This window comes from Zingiber officinale, chromosome 11B (assembly GCF_018446385.1).
Source record: "Zingiber officinale cultivar Zhangliang chromosome 11B, Zo_v1.1, whole genome shotgun sequence".
NCBI classification, from domain to species: domain Eukaryota; kingdom Viridiplantae; phylum Streptophyta; class Magnoliopsida; order Zingiberales; family Zingiberaceae; genus Zingiber; species Zingiber officinale.
The window spans coordinates 85,137,896-85,156,490 of record NC_056007.1 but is presented as its reverse complement, the minus strand read 5'-3'; the positions used below and the strand labels follow the sequence as shown (position 1 = coordinate 85,156,490).

The following is an 18,595-nucleotide window of genomic DNA, read 5'->3' as shown; positions in this document are numbered from 1 at the left end:
TTACTAAATTGAATAATTAGATTTCATACTTAACTTTTATAATATTAAAATCATACAATGCATCGAAGGAGGCGAATATATTCGCTCCCAACGCCTCCGTCAACTCGTCCCAGGGTCAACACGGAGGAGGCAGCTACTAGCCTTTGGAATAGTGACTAGCACATAAGGAAGGTTCACGGAGAAGATAAATCACGGACGACTACTAATTTTTGGAATAGTGACTAATACATAAAGGAAGCACATAAGGGAGGTATTTAACTCTAAAAAATACATAAAGGAGACATTTACCTCGAAAAAATACATAAGGGAGTTATTTACCTCAGCTTTGTCGAGATTCGAACCCCAGACCTCATGCTGGCAATGTATACATACGTTAGCTATTAGACTCATCCGAGGGGACACATTTCTATTATACCTGAATATATTAAGAGAATTTCTAATAATATATTGGTGAAGTGATTCTCTTAATTTTCATTTGTGATATTAAGGGCCCATGGATAGTAATAGTTGGATGAGAAATCATATATTCATTTTAAAACAAACTATTTGGATTTATTTTTAAATTGCGTATATTAAATTAAATCAATTTAACTGGTGGATGTATTTTCTTTTTTTGAATATTCAAATATATATACAAATGGGGTCAATTATTGGACTTATTATTGTCGTTATCCTTTATTTCCCTAAGAAAAAAACCCAAAATGGAAATAAAACATTTTTTTTTAAATGGTATTTGTGCAAGTTTTCCAATTGGAGGAGGGGCGTAGATGCAAAAGCAGACAAGCTAAGTGCTGGAATTATTGAAACTGAGGGGTTGCGTGGAATTTGTCCAGTGCTCGTGTTCTTCGCCTCATTTCTATCCCCCAATCGAATCGGAAAACCTATCTCTGGCTCACCGTCTCAGCGCAAGAAGATCGGAGAGCTCGTCTTCTGCCCCCGAGGTGGATCTCCCTGCTTCCGCTGAGGTAAAACTCGATCCTCTTGTTGATGCTACTTCGATTTGTGTTCCCTTTCGACGAGATACTTCCGGATAATCCAAGTCGCCCGAGCAAGAGCCCTTTCTTTGATCGCTGGGTGACTTCGTACCGATTTCGTTTTAGAATAGTTACTTAAGTTTTTCATGTGTGTTAAGTTTGGCCGGTTAAGGCAATCTTTTTAGCCACTGGGAGTCACTCTCTTCCATGGGAGTTTCGGTTGGAATGGGCATCTGAATTTATTTCTGGCGTGTCAATAAGTTTCTTGAGTGATGTTAGCTGTGGAAGTCAAAAAAATAAGATCATTTGATGAGAATTGGACTTGTTGCCATGGACGTAATACATTTTGTAGGAGAAAATTGTGGACTTAAGTTCAATGACAAAAGATGGCCAAGAGAAGTCCGTTTGAAGTAAATCAATGATCAACTAATGTAGGAAGATCTGGACTAGTTGCCTTAGATTTGGATTTGCAGTGGTGGGAAAGCACCGGAAGAAATGTCTTTTTGTTGCTCAGAATTCTCAGGTAGTAAGATCTCTCTCAAGGAAAGCTTGCTAGAGAAAACACTGATAAAAAGGAAGATGAAGTTCAGTAATAACTGAGTAAAGATTTAAAAGCAATGATGCAATCACACTCTATCTTAACAAACAGTGATATAGAGACAAACTGCAATTGTAATTTGGATGACTGTGTGTACTACAGGTTAATAATCATTTTCAGGCACGTTAATATTCATTGGCAAGCACATATTAGTGTCTACAGATGAAAATTTATAGGAAGGACCAACTTATGAAAATTTCATTATCTTGATAAAATGCATACCTGAATTTTAATGACTTCAGAATATACTTGTTAATGGGTAGTTATACCAGTTAATTTTGAGCTGATATGAGATGATGAAGATTATGAAGCTTCCACCTATTATGTTCATGCTAATGAAATTGTGATATTCATGCGTTTTAAATGCAATTGTGCAAAACCACAATGATAGTATTCCACCTATCAACTACACTGGAAATAATGATTTATTTTTCCAAAAATCTCAGTAATGAAGTCACCTATCTCTCATACATTCTTATCATCTAGGAAAAGATACAAGAAGTACCTTAATCACTACAAAGAGCAGCAAGTTACCTCAACATTGGCTTTGTGTTTTGCTAATCGTAGTCGCATCATAATTTAAATTTGCAACTACTGGTGTCTGGAATCTGCCAAATGATTCATACTGCCAATAGACACTTATGATGCATGCGTCTCTATATGGGGGACTCATCTTTTCAAAATAATGACAATGGTAATCATCACCTTAGTTTTAAGTTCATGTTGTCTATAAGGAAGATGATAATTCTGACATGGTATAATGTCTAAAGAGCTTCTATTTTATAAAGATAGATTCACAGCTAGGTATATATGTGACTGTGTGTGCATATGGAAGAGAATGAAGACCATTCACGAGCAGGAACAACTACTGTCAAACATAGTTTTCATGAATGCAGTTTATGAAAAAAAACTGTTTCAAATTTTGGCTCTATAAGTAAACCCACTAAGTAAATCATATCACTTCTTTATCAATTGCAGTGTTTGTATTTTATTTTATTTTTTAATTCTTAATTTATAATTTTTTTGGTAAATATGTATAAAAATTACAATTTTATGCTCTTATCAAAAGAGATTCCTCGTGAAGGAGGGGAGTCACATCTTCTTGTGATATAATGATATGATTCAGTTAATGATAGTTTTTTCCAATTTGATATATACTTATCATATATAGCCTTACTTCAAACGGTTTATAAATTCATGTGCCGCAGGATAGCATATTTCAGGAACCTTGTGATGCCTAGTTGGATCGTTGTTTCATCTACTTGGAATGAAACCTATGTTAGAGTGATTATTTCTTCTGCAACAGATTTGTGTCAGCATTTCATCCTTGATGTGATAGCGCTAATCCATGTTTGCATTACAAGCCATACATCACATGGTGAATTGTACACATAGAATTAAATCCATATGAAGCAATAGATATAAAAAAAACAAATCCAAATCCATTAAAAAAAGCAGAAGGAGAGCCTTGGCGCAACGGTAAAGTTGTTGCCATGTGACCAAAAGGTCACGGGTTCGAATCCTAGAAACAACCTCTTGCAAAAAGTAGGGTAAGGCTGTGTACAATGGATCTTTCCCCGGGACCCCGTATGGCGGGAGCTTAGTGCACCGGGCTGCCTTTTTTTTTTATCCATTAACAAAAGCAAAACTGAACACCAAAACAACACAGTAAATTTTTTTATATAGTTATTACATTCTTTAATCTAGCAATAAAATGTAAAGTTAAACAATAGTAATAAAATAAATAATATCTATAAATCCTCTAATAAGCAATGTGTCCTAGATGCAAATTGGGCACTCTGTACACTCTCCTATGGATATATCCTAGTGGCTAAAGAAGGGTGTCGAGAAGAAAAGTTGCGGAGGATGTTACAAATAAATTGCGTAGATTCATACTTATGAACTATAATAGAAACATTCATTAACCAATGTTCAATGATTCAAATGTTTAGCTTCCTTTAGTGTTCAATGTAGTTACAATCATCAATATAGTTACTATCATCCCTTAGTGTTCAATCACACTATCATCTGTCTAGCTTCTAGCTTCCGAATTTCGTACACATAACATTCATTAACCAACCATGGATGTTGAACCTCTAAGTTTCCCCTACACTCTTGCCCGGAGTGATACCTTATCAAGTAGACATTAGCCCAAACACGTATCCAATGCCTCATACTCACTGCCATAGGGATGAAGGTGATGTCCTATATATAGATTGTGTGTGGTTTTTGGCCATGCAAGTGTCCAGTCTAGCTCCAAATATTCATCCTAGATCATAGGCCATCTAATGGATGATTCACCATAATATCATGCAAGCATCTGATGTTTGCAATGCTTCTACTGGTTATAAACAACTATCATACTGACCTGCGTAGAACATTCATAACATTTGTCAAATATCAGTCATGCACAATATAGTAAATAAATTAGAGAGAGATTTCAACAAGATACTACAATTGAACATGTCATGAATGACCAATAAAAGTCAATGGAGTTCAACAATAATAAGAATGATTCATAAATCATAATCATGCCATGAATGACCAATAAAAGTAACTAGAGTTTGATGGTAGTAAGAATGATTCAAGAAGAAGAATCATAAAAGACAATTTAACTTTTCTTCTAGAATTTGGATCTTGACATAACCCAATCCCATAATCCTATAACTTGCAATCTTTCTTTTCAATCACAATTGTCTCCTGTCTAGTTCATTAACCTCCAAGGCTCAAACTAGGTCTAAGAATGCACACACTGTTAACATCGTACATCTCAAAACACAACATAACTCTGATTCACCACAACAATTCTTAGATAAGACTATATACTTTGTTGCGAGTCTCTAAACACATCATCCTACATGCAAACACATTCCGATACATGAGATAATATTTCACTACAACACAGCACAAAATTCTTTCTAGTGCTCTGCACATTTCAAATACAAGATATTACTTCAAAGTCCAGTACTCTGCCATTTTTACCTATCTAATCATGCATATGCTTTATTACCTTAAATAGTTATATCAGAAACAGGATTAATGTTTAGTATTGTAATGGGTTATGGATCTGATAACACTTTTCATGTAGAATGATCTAGATTCTGGACTTGCTATTCAGAAATCAAGTTTTATTTAGTACGATTTTGCTGGTATTTGTTTGGACTCAAAGTTTAATTAAGTTGTACAGCTAATCAAAGATGATTTTTTTCTAAGCTTTCTTTATCTAGAATATGTCTCTTTCTCATAGTAACTCTCTATTCATGCCCATCTTCAGCTCGATAAATTTCAAAGCAACAAGGCCCCATGAACCGAGATATGAACTCCAGCAACAGTCCATCAAATTATTTTGGACGGATGCGGCATCGTAAACGCCCTAGTGAGGTCAGCTATGGAATTTCGTGTTAACAATTTTTAATACTCTCTCTCTCTCTCTCTCTCTCTAAGAATTGAACAAGGGACAAACTTTAGGTCTACTTTAATGTATGCATACAGTCCAATGGTTTGTTGGATTGCTGCAAAATTTGGGTGATTTTGGTCTTTGTTGTGAGTTGAATCATAAGCATGTTGCTATGGATTATGGAGAATTAAGAGGATTTTAATTCTCCCCCAGGCTTCTTCTGATGCTGATAAAGCAAATGGATTAAAGTTGCTTGTTAATGACCGCAATAAATACAGATCAATGCTTGTGCGCACCTATTCATCAGTGTGGATGATAGCGGGTTTCTCTTATATAATCTACATGGGTCACCTTTATATCTGGGCCTTGATTGGCGTCATTCAAATTTTCATGGCAAGAGAGCTTTTTAATCTCCTTAGAAGAGCCAATGAAGAAAGACAACTACCTGGATTTCGGCTCTTGAATTGGTAAGTGTTGATATTTAAAATATTCTTTCTATATTTCATAGGTTTAAACACGACATAGATTTATTTTACTTTTTTTTTTTCTGTATTGTTAAGTAAAAGAAAGTTTGTCACTGATTCCATTTGTTTATTTTATTCATGTTTCAGGCATTTTTTCTTCACTGCCGTATTGTTTACTTATGGGCGCTTTCTTAGCCGGCAGCTTGTAAACACTGTGACTTCAGATAAACTATTCTATAAACTTGTCAGTATGGTTATCAAATATCAGATGTTTATTTGTTATTTCCTGTATATTGCAGGTCAGGCCTTTCTTTCAAATTTTTTAGCACATACAATAATCTTTTGTCCTTTTCTTCTATGTGCTTTATGTTAGTTAAGAATGTCAGAAAATTTTCGATATTTTTATCTTTCTGCATTCAGAAAATAGTTCTTTAGAAATTTTCTTCATTCACATTTCTGAATATGTTTCACATTTATTATAGTTAGTGGACAAGTAGGCTATACCAGATTTTGCATAGGAGAACAAATTTATTAGCGATCGGATGATCCAGTAGTCATCTGAGATGATGTCATTTTTCCTCCTGCTCTTGTAATTTTTTATTTTTTTAAGCGTTTTACTTGACTTTGAAGCCAACTCTAAATCTTCCAAAAGAAATATAAATGGAAGAAGTAACTTGAGAAAAAAATTATATTTTCAAAAATTTGTATGGCTAAGAATATTAAAAAAAAAATAAAGCAAGCATTTCTGTTCCCAAACAAGAAGGTTTAACTCAAATAAAGGATAAAATGGCTAACATAAAAATCATTGGAAACATAAATGTTGGTATGGACATTTCTCAGAGGATAAACAGAAGACTTCTATATGTTTTATTAAGATGTGATGCAACAAGGGATTTAGGGCAGATTCAAGAAGATTTTACTGGCAATAATAAAAGAATATATTTGCTTTAATCAAATAATTTTTTTGCAAGGGACTTAATAATGGAGAATGACCTATCCAAACAAACTAAATGTTTGGGAACCGGGACATTATACTTGGTAAGTATGCAAAATTACAGTGAGAAATTTCCATTTCTTTAGTTTTAGTAAATTACAAGAACAATGAGCATTAAGAGTAATGATCGATTATTGAGTTTACCTCTCTGAAACTGCCTGTCTATAAACCTAGCAGATCATTATGTTTTTGCCTCTCAATTATACTTGGCCATTTTAACACTCATATAATTGTTCCTTTATTCCTGGACAGTGATTCTACATCAAAATTTTCAGTTGCATCATTGTGAATGTTTGGAATTTTAAGTATAAGTTTTGGTACATCCAGCCAATAGCTCAGTGGCCTACAACTAACTTTTCTTGAAATGAAAGATCATTTGTCATGAATTTTGTTCTGCTTTTATTTATTGTATTATTATTATTATTTTTTTAATAATGTTAATGATAAATGATAACAAGTTTGATTGGATGGTGGCTTAGGTTTTGTGTGGTTTATTCTCACACTTAAAAAGAAAACATACAAGTATCAATTCAGCCAGTATGCATGGACCCATATGATTCTTCTGATGGTATTTGTGCAGTCTGCTTTTGCTGTTGCAAACATATTCGAGGGTATATTTTGGTAAATGTCTAATTACTCTTTTACTGATCTGTTCTAGACAGTACTTGTTTTTGTGCAACTCAGTGGTAGGATATTTGTTGATACAGTTTGGAATAATTCTTACAGTTTGGCCTCGTTATGGATCAAATGTTGCACCATTGAACTTAATGTTTATTTTCGCAGAGCAAGGTTCTTCAACATAGATTAATAAAATATCCATTAACTTATGCAAAAAAACTGTTCTTATTTGTCGTCTACCAGCATGTATGGTTCAACACCTATTATTCAGAAAGAACTTGCCACATGTGAATCTGGGGTAGCCTTGAGACTCTGTACAGAGGATTCAGGAAGATAATATAACTAGTAGAATAGTAAACATTGTCCAGATGATTTTGGCATCATCATCATTTTTTTGACTTGCCAATCAATGCCATTGGCTACTAATGTGGCAATCATTCTTCTACATGGTAGTGCTCCACAATACAGTCTTTAATTGCTGAGAATTGGATGAAATGTTTCCTTCACAGCTAATAAACAGATAAATATCAATTAGATGATATGCTTTTGTATTAAATATATGATAAGGGATCATGATAATTTTGATTTAGAAACTTGAGCTTTTCATTGATATTCTTTTATAGTGGGAATAGCCACTTCTGCAAATAGTGTGATTGAACTTATATTGAAACTTCCATTGCTTACTATAGTTAACAATTTAAATGCTTTTGTTGCATATGATTTGAATTTGAATTTGTGGTTACATTTGGCATTTCACAGGTTTCTCTTGCCAGCTTCTCTTATTATCATCAATGATATTGCTGCATATTTTTTTGGATTCTTTTTCGGGAGAACACCACTGATTAAATTATCTCCAAAGAAAACTTGGGAAGGTTTTATTGGGGCATCGGTTACCACATTGCTTGCTGCCTTTATGGTGAGCACAATTCTCGTGTTTGTTGATCACTAGTTTGATCACCATTTCATCTGTTTTTTTTTCATGTTATTTTCTTGGTAGTTTATCTCACGCACAAGATTTGTCTTGAGTATTTTGATTTTAGGAAATTCAACAGATGTTTGGTGAATTAATTAGACATTTCCTTTGGTTTTTGATTCTACATGTGTGTGCACGTGTGGAAACTAAGTTTTGTTTGGTTACATTCTGCGCTTACTAATAATTACTAATTTTTTTTTAGTAGTTTTGATATAAGTTTTCTTTCACAGCTATCAAATATATTGGGCCGCTTCCAATGGCTTACATGCCCAAGAAAGGTAAGTTAATGAATTGAATTTTTAGCCAGTCTCAAATTGATTACTAGGATGATGTTTTTCCCTTCTCATTCTGATGGTTGCTGGTTTATAGGACCTCTCGACTGGATGGCTGCATTGCGATCCTGGCCCATTATTTAAGACACAGTACTTTGTAGTGCCTAGATGGATGCATCAATGGGTAAACTTTTGAAAGACTTATACATCTTATTATGCACGATTTCTAGATTCATTCATTTTTGAGTGAAGAAATGATAAGTTTTATCTTTTTATTGATTGAATGTCTCTTTTTCATTTGTCTTGTGGCAAGCCCTGCCCAAGTGTCTCTTCATTTGTGATTAGTTAAACAGCATTCTGCATTAATTTGTCTATTATTTGTTTTTTTTTCCTTTTCTTTTTTTGACTTGCAGTTTAGAGATGTAGCTATGATTATTTGTTGTTGAAAATCATTCAGTGGCTACATTTCATTGTAGAAATTTATGCAATATATGCATCTTTTCGATTGAGCATTCTCAGTTGACAAATGATTTGTTTATATGCCCCCTCGAATAAAAAAGAGTGCAATGACAGACTGCTTTTGAAACTAGAACTTAGGGAATGTAACACTTAGATCATCATTGAAATTCCTGTTCCATGTCCAAGGAAACTTTCAGCATTATCTCATCTTCTGGAATATATAATTGCATAATCAGTTTCAAAGTGATTGGCAAGCATTTGTGTCAGTATCCATCTCAGTAGTTCGTCATTACTATTTTTATGAATTATTTCAATTAGGTTTGACTGTTTTTATTTTTGCAGTTTCCTTGGAAAGAAATAGCATATTTACCAGTGCAATTCCATGCGTTAGCTTTGGGTCTATTTGCATCAATAATAGCACCATTTGGAGGATTCTTTGCAAGTGGTTTCAAAAGGGCCTTTAAACTTAAGGTGATATATATATTATATTGATGCATAAGAGGCCAAGGGTTGAAGAATGAAAAATTTATTGTTTAATATTTCTAGGATTTTGGTGATAGCATTCCAGGACATGGTGGGATTACCGACAGAATGGATTGCCAAGTAAGTCAGTTTGGATTTTGCTAATAATTTTTTGTCTGTGCTTAACCCCAATTTAATCGTTTGATATTTGTCTTTCTCCCAGTTACTTTTCTTTTTCGTAAAGAACCTGGTTACTCTCATTTGCTTTGTATTTACAGCCAATCCACCAGTTAACTAGTCGAGCATAGGAATGCCTATTTCTTTGACAAGTATTGTTATTTTAATCATTTCTTCACCTGCACCCATAGTAATCTTCAATAAATCAAAAGTTTTTTTTTTCTGCAGTGGACAAAACCTAGTATAAAGGGGACTTCACACAACATGATGTGAAGGGGTTTTCACACGAAATGAATGGGTCTTCACATGAAATGATGTGAAAATCTCTTTCACAGCCTCTTGATCTTAATAGATTAAAGGCTAATTAATCCTGGTCATTGATCAATTAACTATTGCGATTAAGATCCAAGGAATATGAAAGAAGCTTTCATATAAAATCTATGAAGCTTCCTTAATATTAACTGCCCACTGTATAGCACATGATATGTGAGGTGCACGAAATTGATATTAAAATAAAACATTGATATCTTAACGTTAAAAATGTATGTGTAAGTATAACTAAATATATTAATTCATCAAAGAATATTTACAATCACGATACGAAGAAGAAAGATACAACTTAAAGGAATTTGTTAGCATTGCTGACCTAAGGAAGATACTGTTGCTGGAGGAGCACCAAGCAAGAATACCAAGTGGGAAACAAATAATGGTGTCAGGCCAGACTTAGGAGACATTAGAATAGGATTTTAAATTTTATTAATCAAGTTTTTATCGAATGATAATTGAACCCACTTAGACTGCCTTCCTAGACCGCTTAGGATTGTTTGAGCCATTTTCATCATCTATCACTGACATTGCAATTTGTCGTTTCCTGGATGTCATTCATCGCAGATGGTTATGGCTGTGTTTGCATACATTTACCATCAGTCATTTGTGATGCCTCCGAGTTTTTCAGTTGACATGATTTTAGAACAGGTATCTTGTGTTTATTTATTTATTTATTCAGCTATTCCGATCATTACCTACACATTATCCTTCTCGTAATTTTTAATGCAGATACTAAGGAACCTTACTTTTGAGGAGCAGCATTTTCTCCACGAGCAACTTGGAAGTATCTTACAAGCCAAGCAATTGTTGCAAGCCTAGTTTCTTGTGTATAAGTACCTTTCTTGTATCTATATTACTATGATAATTGCACTGCTAATTCCTAGGATGGATAGTCATTGAGATCAGGCGCATGGCCCTTCTAAACAACACATTGATCTCATGTTTTAAATCTCAAATTTTTGTACCTTGTTCTCTTCCAGCATCCTCACTTGAGTTATAGAATAAGGATACACAATCAAATTTGAAATTAACAAGTTTGAACCCAGAGATTTTGTATTTGGTAATCATTACGTTAAGCTACTATTAGCCACAATGTGTTTACTGTGAGATAAGATATTGGTTCCTCTCTCTCTCTCTGTGCCAAACGTTTTCATTGAGATCAGGCGCATGGCCCTTCTAAACAACACATTGATCTCATGTTTTAAATCTCAAATTTTTGTACCTTGTTCTCTTCCAGCATCCTCACTTGAGTTATAGAATAAGGATACACAATCAAATTTGAAATTAACAAGTTTGAACCCAGAGATTTTGTATTTGGTAATCATTACGTTAAGCTACTATTAGCCACAATGTGTTTACTGTGAGATAAGATATTGGTTCCTCTCTCTCTCTCTGTGCCAAACGTTTAGGGCCCCCGCCCGTGCAACAGGTCCGTTCATTACTTTTTCTATCTGATTTATCAAAATGAGGCCAAATGTTCAAATATTTGTAGTAGAATTCTGATACCTGTTTTTAAACTCCTATATATATATATATATATATATATACACACACAAAATATGAAATCATTTTGTCCATAAAATAAACGTCTATGAAATCTTAAACCGGGCATAAAGTTGGACATTATCACAATAAATTTAGACGAGATTGCAAACATCAGGAGCCAGAAATAATTCATAATCCAAAATTAGAGTAAAATGGTTTCGGCCTCTTTTCAACTAACAAAAATAAAAAAAGATAAAAAAAAAACTAAAGATCACCTTTCACTAATAATAATGCAGAAAGATGATTCTCAGTGCAAATGTATATTATTGCACAAAGAACTGATGATGGTTACCTCAGGGCCATGGTTCAGATAAGTGTTTGGAATAAGACCATAATAGTCGGGGAATCAAAGAGATTTCACCACCCGTAGATCTCCTCCCAAGCACTTGCCACTTAGACTTCCCCGCTTTATCTCCCTCCCAAAGGTAGTTGACGGTTTGGGGAGCCACTAATATGGCGGTTCCACATTTTACAAAGAACTGATGAAAGCAAAAAATAACTTTGGCCAACACATTATCTCACTGTGCATTTATTAACGGTTCTAAGAATTTACAAACTCACAGGATGATCCTGAAAATTCAAAAGCCCAAGTCAAGTTTTTGTTAATGAAACAGCCAAGAACCATTCTCCACCGAACCATCAATTGGACCCATGTCTTCCAGCCATCCAATTTGAAAGATAAAAATACAACACAGCCACTAAAATTACTCCTAAATAGATCCAACAAAATCTGAAAAGAAAAATTATATTCCTAAAGAAGAGAAGGAAGTTAACCTATGGAAAATGCTAGTTAGTCCCAAGCACTTATAACTCCTGCACCACTGTAGCCGCCTCCATATCCTGAGGGTGCCCCAGAAGAACCACCTCCGTATCCATTACCTCCACTGTAATAATCCCCACCACCTCGATTGTATGAGGAATCTCTCCTAAAGTCACGGCCGCCGAAGCGACCTCCACCAGTTCTCCGGCTTCTACCACTGCCACTGCCGTAAGAACGAGCTGCTGCGTACTGAGAGAGCCATTTAGGCACCTCTTGGTTTGATTCTTGCATCAACTCAGATAAAGACCTTGCCAAGGATGCATTACTATCATTGAAGAATGCTGTAGCAAGGCCTGACTTCCCGGCCCTACCTGTCCTTCCAATACGGTGCACATAGTCATCAATATCGTTGGGGAGGTCAAAATTAATAACATGTGCTACGTGGGGAATGTCCAACCCGCGTGCTGCAACATCAGTTGCGACAAGAATAGGCGTAGCACCACTCTTGAAAGATCGCAAAGCTGCTTCTCTCTCCTGAAAGTAAATAAAACTAATATCAAGCACCTTATGAAACCAATATAAAAACAGTTTCGGAATATGAAAAATTCTTTTATATCCATCTCAACAGAACACAAGCATTAACCATCATCTTTATATGCTGCTGATGACAAGGCAAATAAAATTCTAAGGAACTTCATTGGATTCATTTCATCTAATACAATTTACATAATTTGTATTTTCTTATATCAATGAACCCTTGAAATCAGCAAGAGAAGTGGATTATCTGTTTCATAATACTACATTAACGACTTGAAATGAAGGGGGAAAAAGACATAAGATCAATTATTCAAGAAGTGGATTTAACTACCTGCTGAGTCCTATCTCCATGAATTGTGGTTGCTGGAAATCCATTCATACACAACCAGTGTTCTAATGAATCAGCTCCTCTTTTTGTCTCCACAAAAACCAATGTTAGAGCATGCTGCGGAATGGAAAAAGTTAGTAAATATTCTCACAACTAGTAGCGATGACAGACACGTATAGAGTATAACTCAACAATTTAAGTAGAATAAAACAAAATTAAATTGAAATATAGGTCGAGTCTTACTTTTCCATGGGCACCAGTATCTCTTTGGGCATGAAGAAGATCCATCAGGTAGCTTCTTTTGTCCGAATCAAGTACAAATTCCACTCTTTGAACAATCAAATCGGTACTCGAACCAACTCTTCCAACCGCAAGGAAGATATAGTTATAAAGGAAATCAGAAGCCATTCTCTGCAACTCAAATCAATGGAAACTTATTATACAAATTAATTGCATCTATTTGAGTCAAGATCCTAAAAATGCAGGTTTTGCTGCCATCCTTGAAAAACTTCAAGCAGATCAAAAGTACAAGTGATACACAATGATAATAAAATATAATAGTAGAGCTGCACAATATAATAGATTGCACTCAACTTGCCAATCATTTTGATTTAAAATGAAATTCCATAATGCAGTTAGTGCTAGCTCTTTTCCATAAGCCAAAAGATATTGCTATTAGCAAATGACATTGTAGTATAATTAAACAGTGCTTATTCATCAGCTAGAATGTAAAAAAATTGAGATACCCAAACTATTAATATTTTTTTTAGTAATCATCAATGTCTTTTTATTTAGACTAACTTCACTGTGTGGATAACTAGCTCCACAACAATAAACATAGAAATAATGAAGATTTTCCTGAAATAAGTCAGCAATTTTCCAGAAAATATGTGCCCTGAAAATAATGCTCCTATCATGAGAAATATTCTGCAACACTGATAACACTCCACATGCAATTTTCATGTCTCATAAGCATCAATCTGAATTTAACTTCAGTGGTTATTTTTTTTTAAAAGACAACAGTAGTTCACCTGTTATATATAGCAAAAGACAGACATGAACAACATTGTCACATTCTGAAGCAGAAAATGGTGCCCTAAAAAATTATGATTAAAAATCTTCCTTAACAGCTAACTTTTTAGAAAATAGATCACCCAGTCAAATATTAAGCTGCTACCAAAGCACAAGTCATGAGTTCCCTGCCATCCCAGTGGAGGGTCGCCGAGGTGACGATTTCACCTTTTACTGCCAATTATTATTGTTTAATCATCCAATATAGGCTTGTTAATGCAGATCGGTCATCTTATCTTACAGTGCCTTGCAATTGCAATCAGGTCCATAATTCAAGATCATTCCAGCTTGATCAAAAAGTGAATGTTTAAAATCCACAAACTGATCTCTTTCTTTTTAACTTTAAAAATTCAATTACCACATTTCAGTGACCAAAATGATTAATTTAATAGAAAGAGGAAAACCTGTATCTCCTTTGGGAATGTGGCACTAAATAACATAGTTTGCCTTTGACCTCGTGGAGGCATGTCTGTCTGCTCAACAATTTTTCGAATTTGTGGCTCAAAACCCATATCCAGCATCCTATCAGCCTCATCTAGGGCCAAATATCTAATATGTTGGAGTGAAACCCTGGCTCTCTCCAACAAATCTACCAGGCGTCCAGGAGTTGCCACAAGAATGTCAACGCCCCTTTCTAAGTCTCGCAACTGCAAACACGAATCATATAAAAGGTTTAGTGACATTAAGGAATATCATGAATGTTATTCCACCATATTTATATACACTGGAGGAACGAAAATCAGATTTAGATAAATGAAAGTTAGATATAAGATTTTTTATAGAGTTTATGTCCAATATCTAAACATGTTTTTCCTTTATTGTAAAAATGGATGGTATGAATGCACTTAAAGCTACAATCGTCATCACACAAGAAAATCACACTCTAGTTCAAAATTAAATCTCATGGACATCAGCAATTAGACAAGTAGTCCATACAATCAACATTTGTAAGGGATATGACAAAACACCATAGAAATATTCACTTAAAAGATCCAGAATGAACCTTGTCTTCATCCAATTTTGAATACCCGACAACCATCATCTTAACTCTTTTATCTCCCCCTTTTTTTAACTGAGAATGCGTATTTTTCATACTCTTTTCTTTCCTCTCCTGTTGATAAGTTTCATGCTAAAAGTATTAAAGTAGTATATTTTACCTTGTGAAAACTCCTGATTCAAAAGAACCATGGTATGTTATTCACCTCTTACTTTCTTTGTTTCAACCAAATGTCTAAAGATAGATTGCCCATGGACCTTTTCTGGCCAGAAAAAAGTACCAACTTCTATCATAATAGGATCATTTCTCATATAGATAAACATCCTTCTGAGATGGTATTTTGTAACTGACTTAACAAATGATAAATTTACAAATAAACAGCTCCGGTGACATAATCCAAGCACAAATTTTGTAACTGATAAAATCCAGAGATGGTTTTCTTATTTACAGTACAATACAAGGATGCAATTAAGTGATTAACATGCAAATGGCCTATACTTATTATTGCAACATTAAGTGCGTACTTGGATAAAAAGAGTAAACTTGGATTTCATTTGGAAGACGTTAAGCTGAAATTCATACACCTGACCATAGGCTTGCCATAAAAGATTCAACAAAAGGTTTCATGCAACTAATCTTAAGTGAACATCAAACACATCTCTCATTAAGAAGTGGGGTAACATCCAGAACCAGAAGCTAAACACTCACCCATTTACACTCTCAATATTTGCGTCGAACACCTAACACTCACAACACCAATACTCCAAGTTCGCTACAGACACTCCCACTAACCAGGAGTAAAATTAGAAGAGGTCTTTATACCTAGATCTGCACTCAATATCAAATACTCTTACTGGAGGCCGAGTAATATAGTTTCCAACAGCTACTCACCAAAGTGTGAATCACGCTACATTGTTTTATATAGGCTGAATTGTACCTGTAACTCTAATATGAATATTACAGTTAAATATATTCTTTAATGCGGAATCATTGATTTGTATCAACTTTGAAATCGAACATTGAGGCATTATCTAATGGCTTTGAATGAATGAAAGTCTAACAAAGAGGGAGAAAATTTAGTCAGTAAAGGTCAGAATGCATAGCTGTTTGGCCTATCAGAACACAAAGAAAAGTAACACCTAGATATCATCATTTAGAGACCACAGGGGCATGGTGATAATAGTTTCAAGTTTTACCAATATTTTGAATCTCAATTAAGCATTACACATCTACATACTGCAAATACTTTGTAACTGGAGGTGGTAATGAATTATAAAATAGAAACTAGCCTAGATCTAAAGAAAAGAAGCCACAACAAAAATATATTTACAACATTTGGTGACAAAGTCCATCTATTAAATCACATATTTCTCTTTGCCAAGGAATGAGAAAGCTTTTAGCAGTTGCAACCAAGACAGATCAACAGATGGATCTGCAATTTCTTATATATTGACTCTTTCAGTATTTTTTTCATTTTTAGTTGCGTAGTTTTCTTCCCTTTTTTTTGTTTTGTTTTGAACATGTGATTTTTTAACTAAACTAAAAGTTACATATTCGACAATTTTGACTGCAATGGCCTGCAATCTCTGCACTGACTTTGCATTGTCCAATTCGACTACTAGATAAAAAAAAAGGTCCCATGTTTGGAACCTTAGAATTACAAGGTCAGGGATCTAATGGAAATGCTGAAATTAAAGTGTCACTTAAGCAATGAGACCTAATTGTTTAGTATCTTCGAGAGCTCCGTTTTTCATTTTCATTATAATTTTATACTGTAGTATAAACATGCATCAGGAATGGGATCTATTTTCTCATATCTATTGTTGTTAGCAAATACAATTATATGTATTCTAATATGGTCAGGCATGAATTTTGAAGCTCTCACGTATTGTGTCATCTGGGGATAGTCTTCTTTTCCCTCAGTGAAGCAATTTAGAGGTATAACTAATGTACCTTATCCTTTGGCTAGGTTGACGAAACAAGCTACATTCAACCACGAGTTACCAAAGGAAGCGTTATCAAAATAAATGGAAGAATTACCTGTTGATTGATAGGAGCTCCACCATAGGCAACGACTACCCTTAAACCAGTCTGGAAAGCAAATTTCCTGGCCTCCTCATGTATCTGTGGAGCCAAAACTTGAAGTTAAGAGACCCATCAAACAAGGTAAATGCCCATAGAAAATCAGATGACATACTTGAACAGATAGCTCACGGGTAGGGGACAAAATCAAAGCCAGCGGGAAAGCAGTTCTTGATCCTCTTTGCCTTGGTGCTGGGGTTCCCCTCAGGATTGCACTAATGATAGGAAAGCAGAAGGCCACTGTCTTTCCTGATCCTGTCTGAGCGCAGGCCATGAGGTCCCGTCCTGCAAGCGAAATAGGTATTGCATGGCGTTGGACAGGGGTTGGCTTCACATACTTGCATCGCCTGATGTTCTCAGTAAGTGCATCTCCCAAATCAATTTCAGCAAACGTGTTCACTGGCGGGGGCACATTCTCACCGCTGGTCTCAACTGGGATGTCTTCATAAGCATCAAAATTGATCCCTGAATTCTCCTGGCTATTGAACGCAGCCTCAGCGGCATCATCATCATCGTCTGCAAAAGGGTTTGCCTCACGCTCCCTGCGGTCCCACCCAGCACCTCTCGAGTTCCAGCCGCCACTTCCACCTCTCGCGCCACTAGAGCTAGGGCGAACCGAGTCACGAATAGGGCCACTACTCCGGCGGCTTCCACCAGCATCTGAGGCAACAAAGAAAGCTGGTTTCCTGATGCCTGAAGGACTGTCAGCAATAGATGGCGCCGGTGCTGATGAGGCGGCAGAGGACTCAGAAGACTGCTGACGGTTGCGAAGATGAGGAGGAACGTAGGCAGCGCGACCACCACGCGAGGGTGAAGCACCACCGATGGCAACGTTGCTAGGGGAGGCACTAGTCACGGCCGCCGAGCTTTCGGCGTTCGCAACTGCATCAGCCCATGATGTTCGCATAATTCAGGAAGCAAATCCCGATCTATACTGCCCAAATCAAGAAAATTATCAGATCGACGCAACTCTTGATCAAGAACCCTCGATCGAACCCTTTCACCCCCACAAAAAAATCAAGACTAATTTCTCTCCGCCGAACGCACGCAATAAGGTAGAAAAGCAGCAGCAATCGAAGAAAGAACAAGCATTGCTAAGAAAAGAAGAGAGAATGCAAGAAATCGCTCAATTGAGAATAATACCTGGTGAGATGGAAGCGGACGTCGTCAAGGAATTGATAGACTGGAAAAGGAGCCAGAAACCCTAGTTTTACACAGCAAGGCGTGAGGGGATGGACTATTTCCTCCGAAGTATTCAAATAATATATATCCTTTAAAAATTTATTAACTAATATTTATATATATTGGGAGTAGACTGTGTAAATATTTAATTTATTTTTTTAATTAGATGTATATATATGACATTAATTATAATATGGGAAAATTTGCATGTACTTCGGCAAACACAACTTTATATGCACTGCAAATTAGAATTTTTTTTTTTTTTTTACTCTCTAATTTAATATACTTATCTAATTGTCTTGAATATTTTAAGTATAAAAAATCAAAAAATGATTATAAATCCTCTTAAATTCAGTACATTAAACTAGAATCTAGTAT

General features: G+C 35.3%; 2 protein-coding genes across 3 annotated transcripts; one reads left to right on the top strand and one right to left on the bottom strand.

Annotated features, from left to right (window-relative positions):
• The first annotated feature begins 776 nt into the window (after nucleotides 1-776).
• On the top strand, nucleotides 777-10,808 carry LOC122034254 (phosphatidate cytidylyltransferase 1-like). Its single transcript, XM_042593421.1, has 12 exons — nucleotides 777-965; nucleotides 4,847-4,953; nucleotides 5,183-5,436; nucleotides 5,581-5,732; nucleotides 6,907-7,048; nucleotides 7,805-7,961; nucleotides 8,249-8,296; nucleotides 8,388-8,474; nucleotides 9,092-9,220; nucleotides 9,296-9,352; nucleotides 10,280-10,363; nucleotides 10,445-10,808. Exons 2-12 carry the CDS (start codon nucleotides 4,876-4,878, stop codon nucleotides 10,532-10,534), a joined length of 1,278 nt encoding a protein of 425 aa, XP_042449355.1. The 5' UTR covers nucleotides 777-965; nucleotides 4,847-4,875; the 3' UTR covers nucleotides 10,535-10,808.
• Nucleotides 10,809-11,773: 965 nt separating this feature from the next.
• LOC122034330 (DEAD-box ATP-dependent RNA helicase 37-like) lies at nucleotides 11,774-18,294 on the bottom strand. 2 transcript variants are annotated; one of them, XM_042593535.1, is made up of 7 exons: nucleotides 18,179-18,294; nucleotides 17,151-17,969; nucleotides 16,994-17,077; nucleotides 14,361-14,603; nucleotides 13,129-13,296; nucleotides 12,889-13,002; nucleotides 11,774-12,554 (listed from the first exon to the last, which is right to left on the bottom strand). In XM_042593535.1, the coding sequence occupies exons 2-7, from the start codon at nucleotides 17,940-17,942 to the stop codon at nucleotides 12,051-12,053; spliced, it is 1,905 nt and encodes a 634-aa protein (XP_042449469.1). In that variant the 5' UTR covers nucleotides 17,943-17,969; nucleotides 18,179-18,294; the 3' UTR covers nucleotides 11,774-12,050. The 2 variants fall into 2 exon arrangements, with proteins under 2 accessions (XP_042449469.1, XP_042449471.1); XM_042593537.1 differs by having other exon boundaries at nucleotides 17,151-17,964; nucleotides 18,179-18,288.
• Between the last annotated feature and the right edge of the window lie 301 nt (nucleotides 18,295-18,595).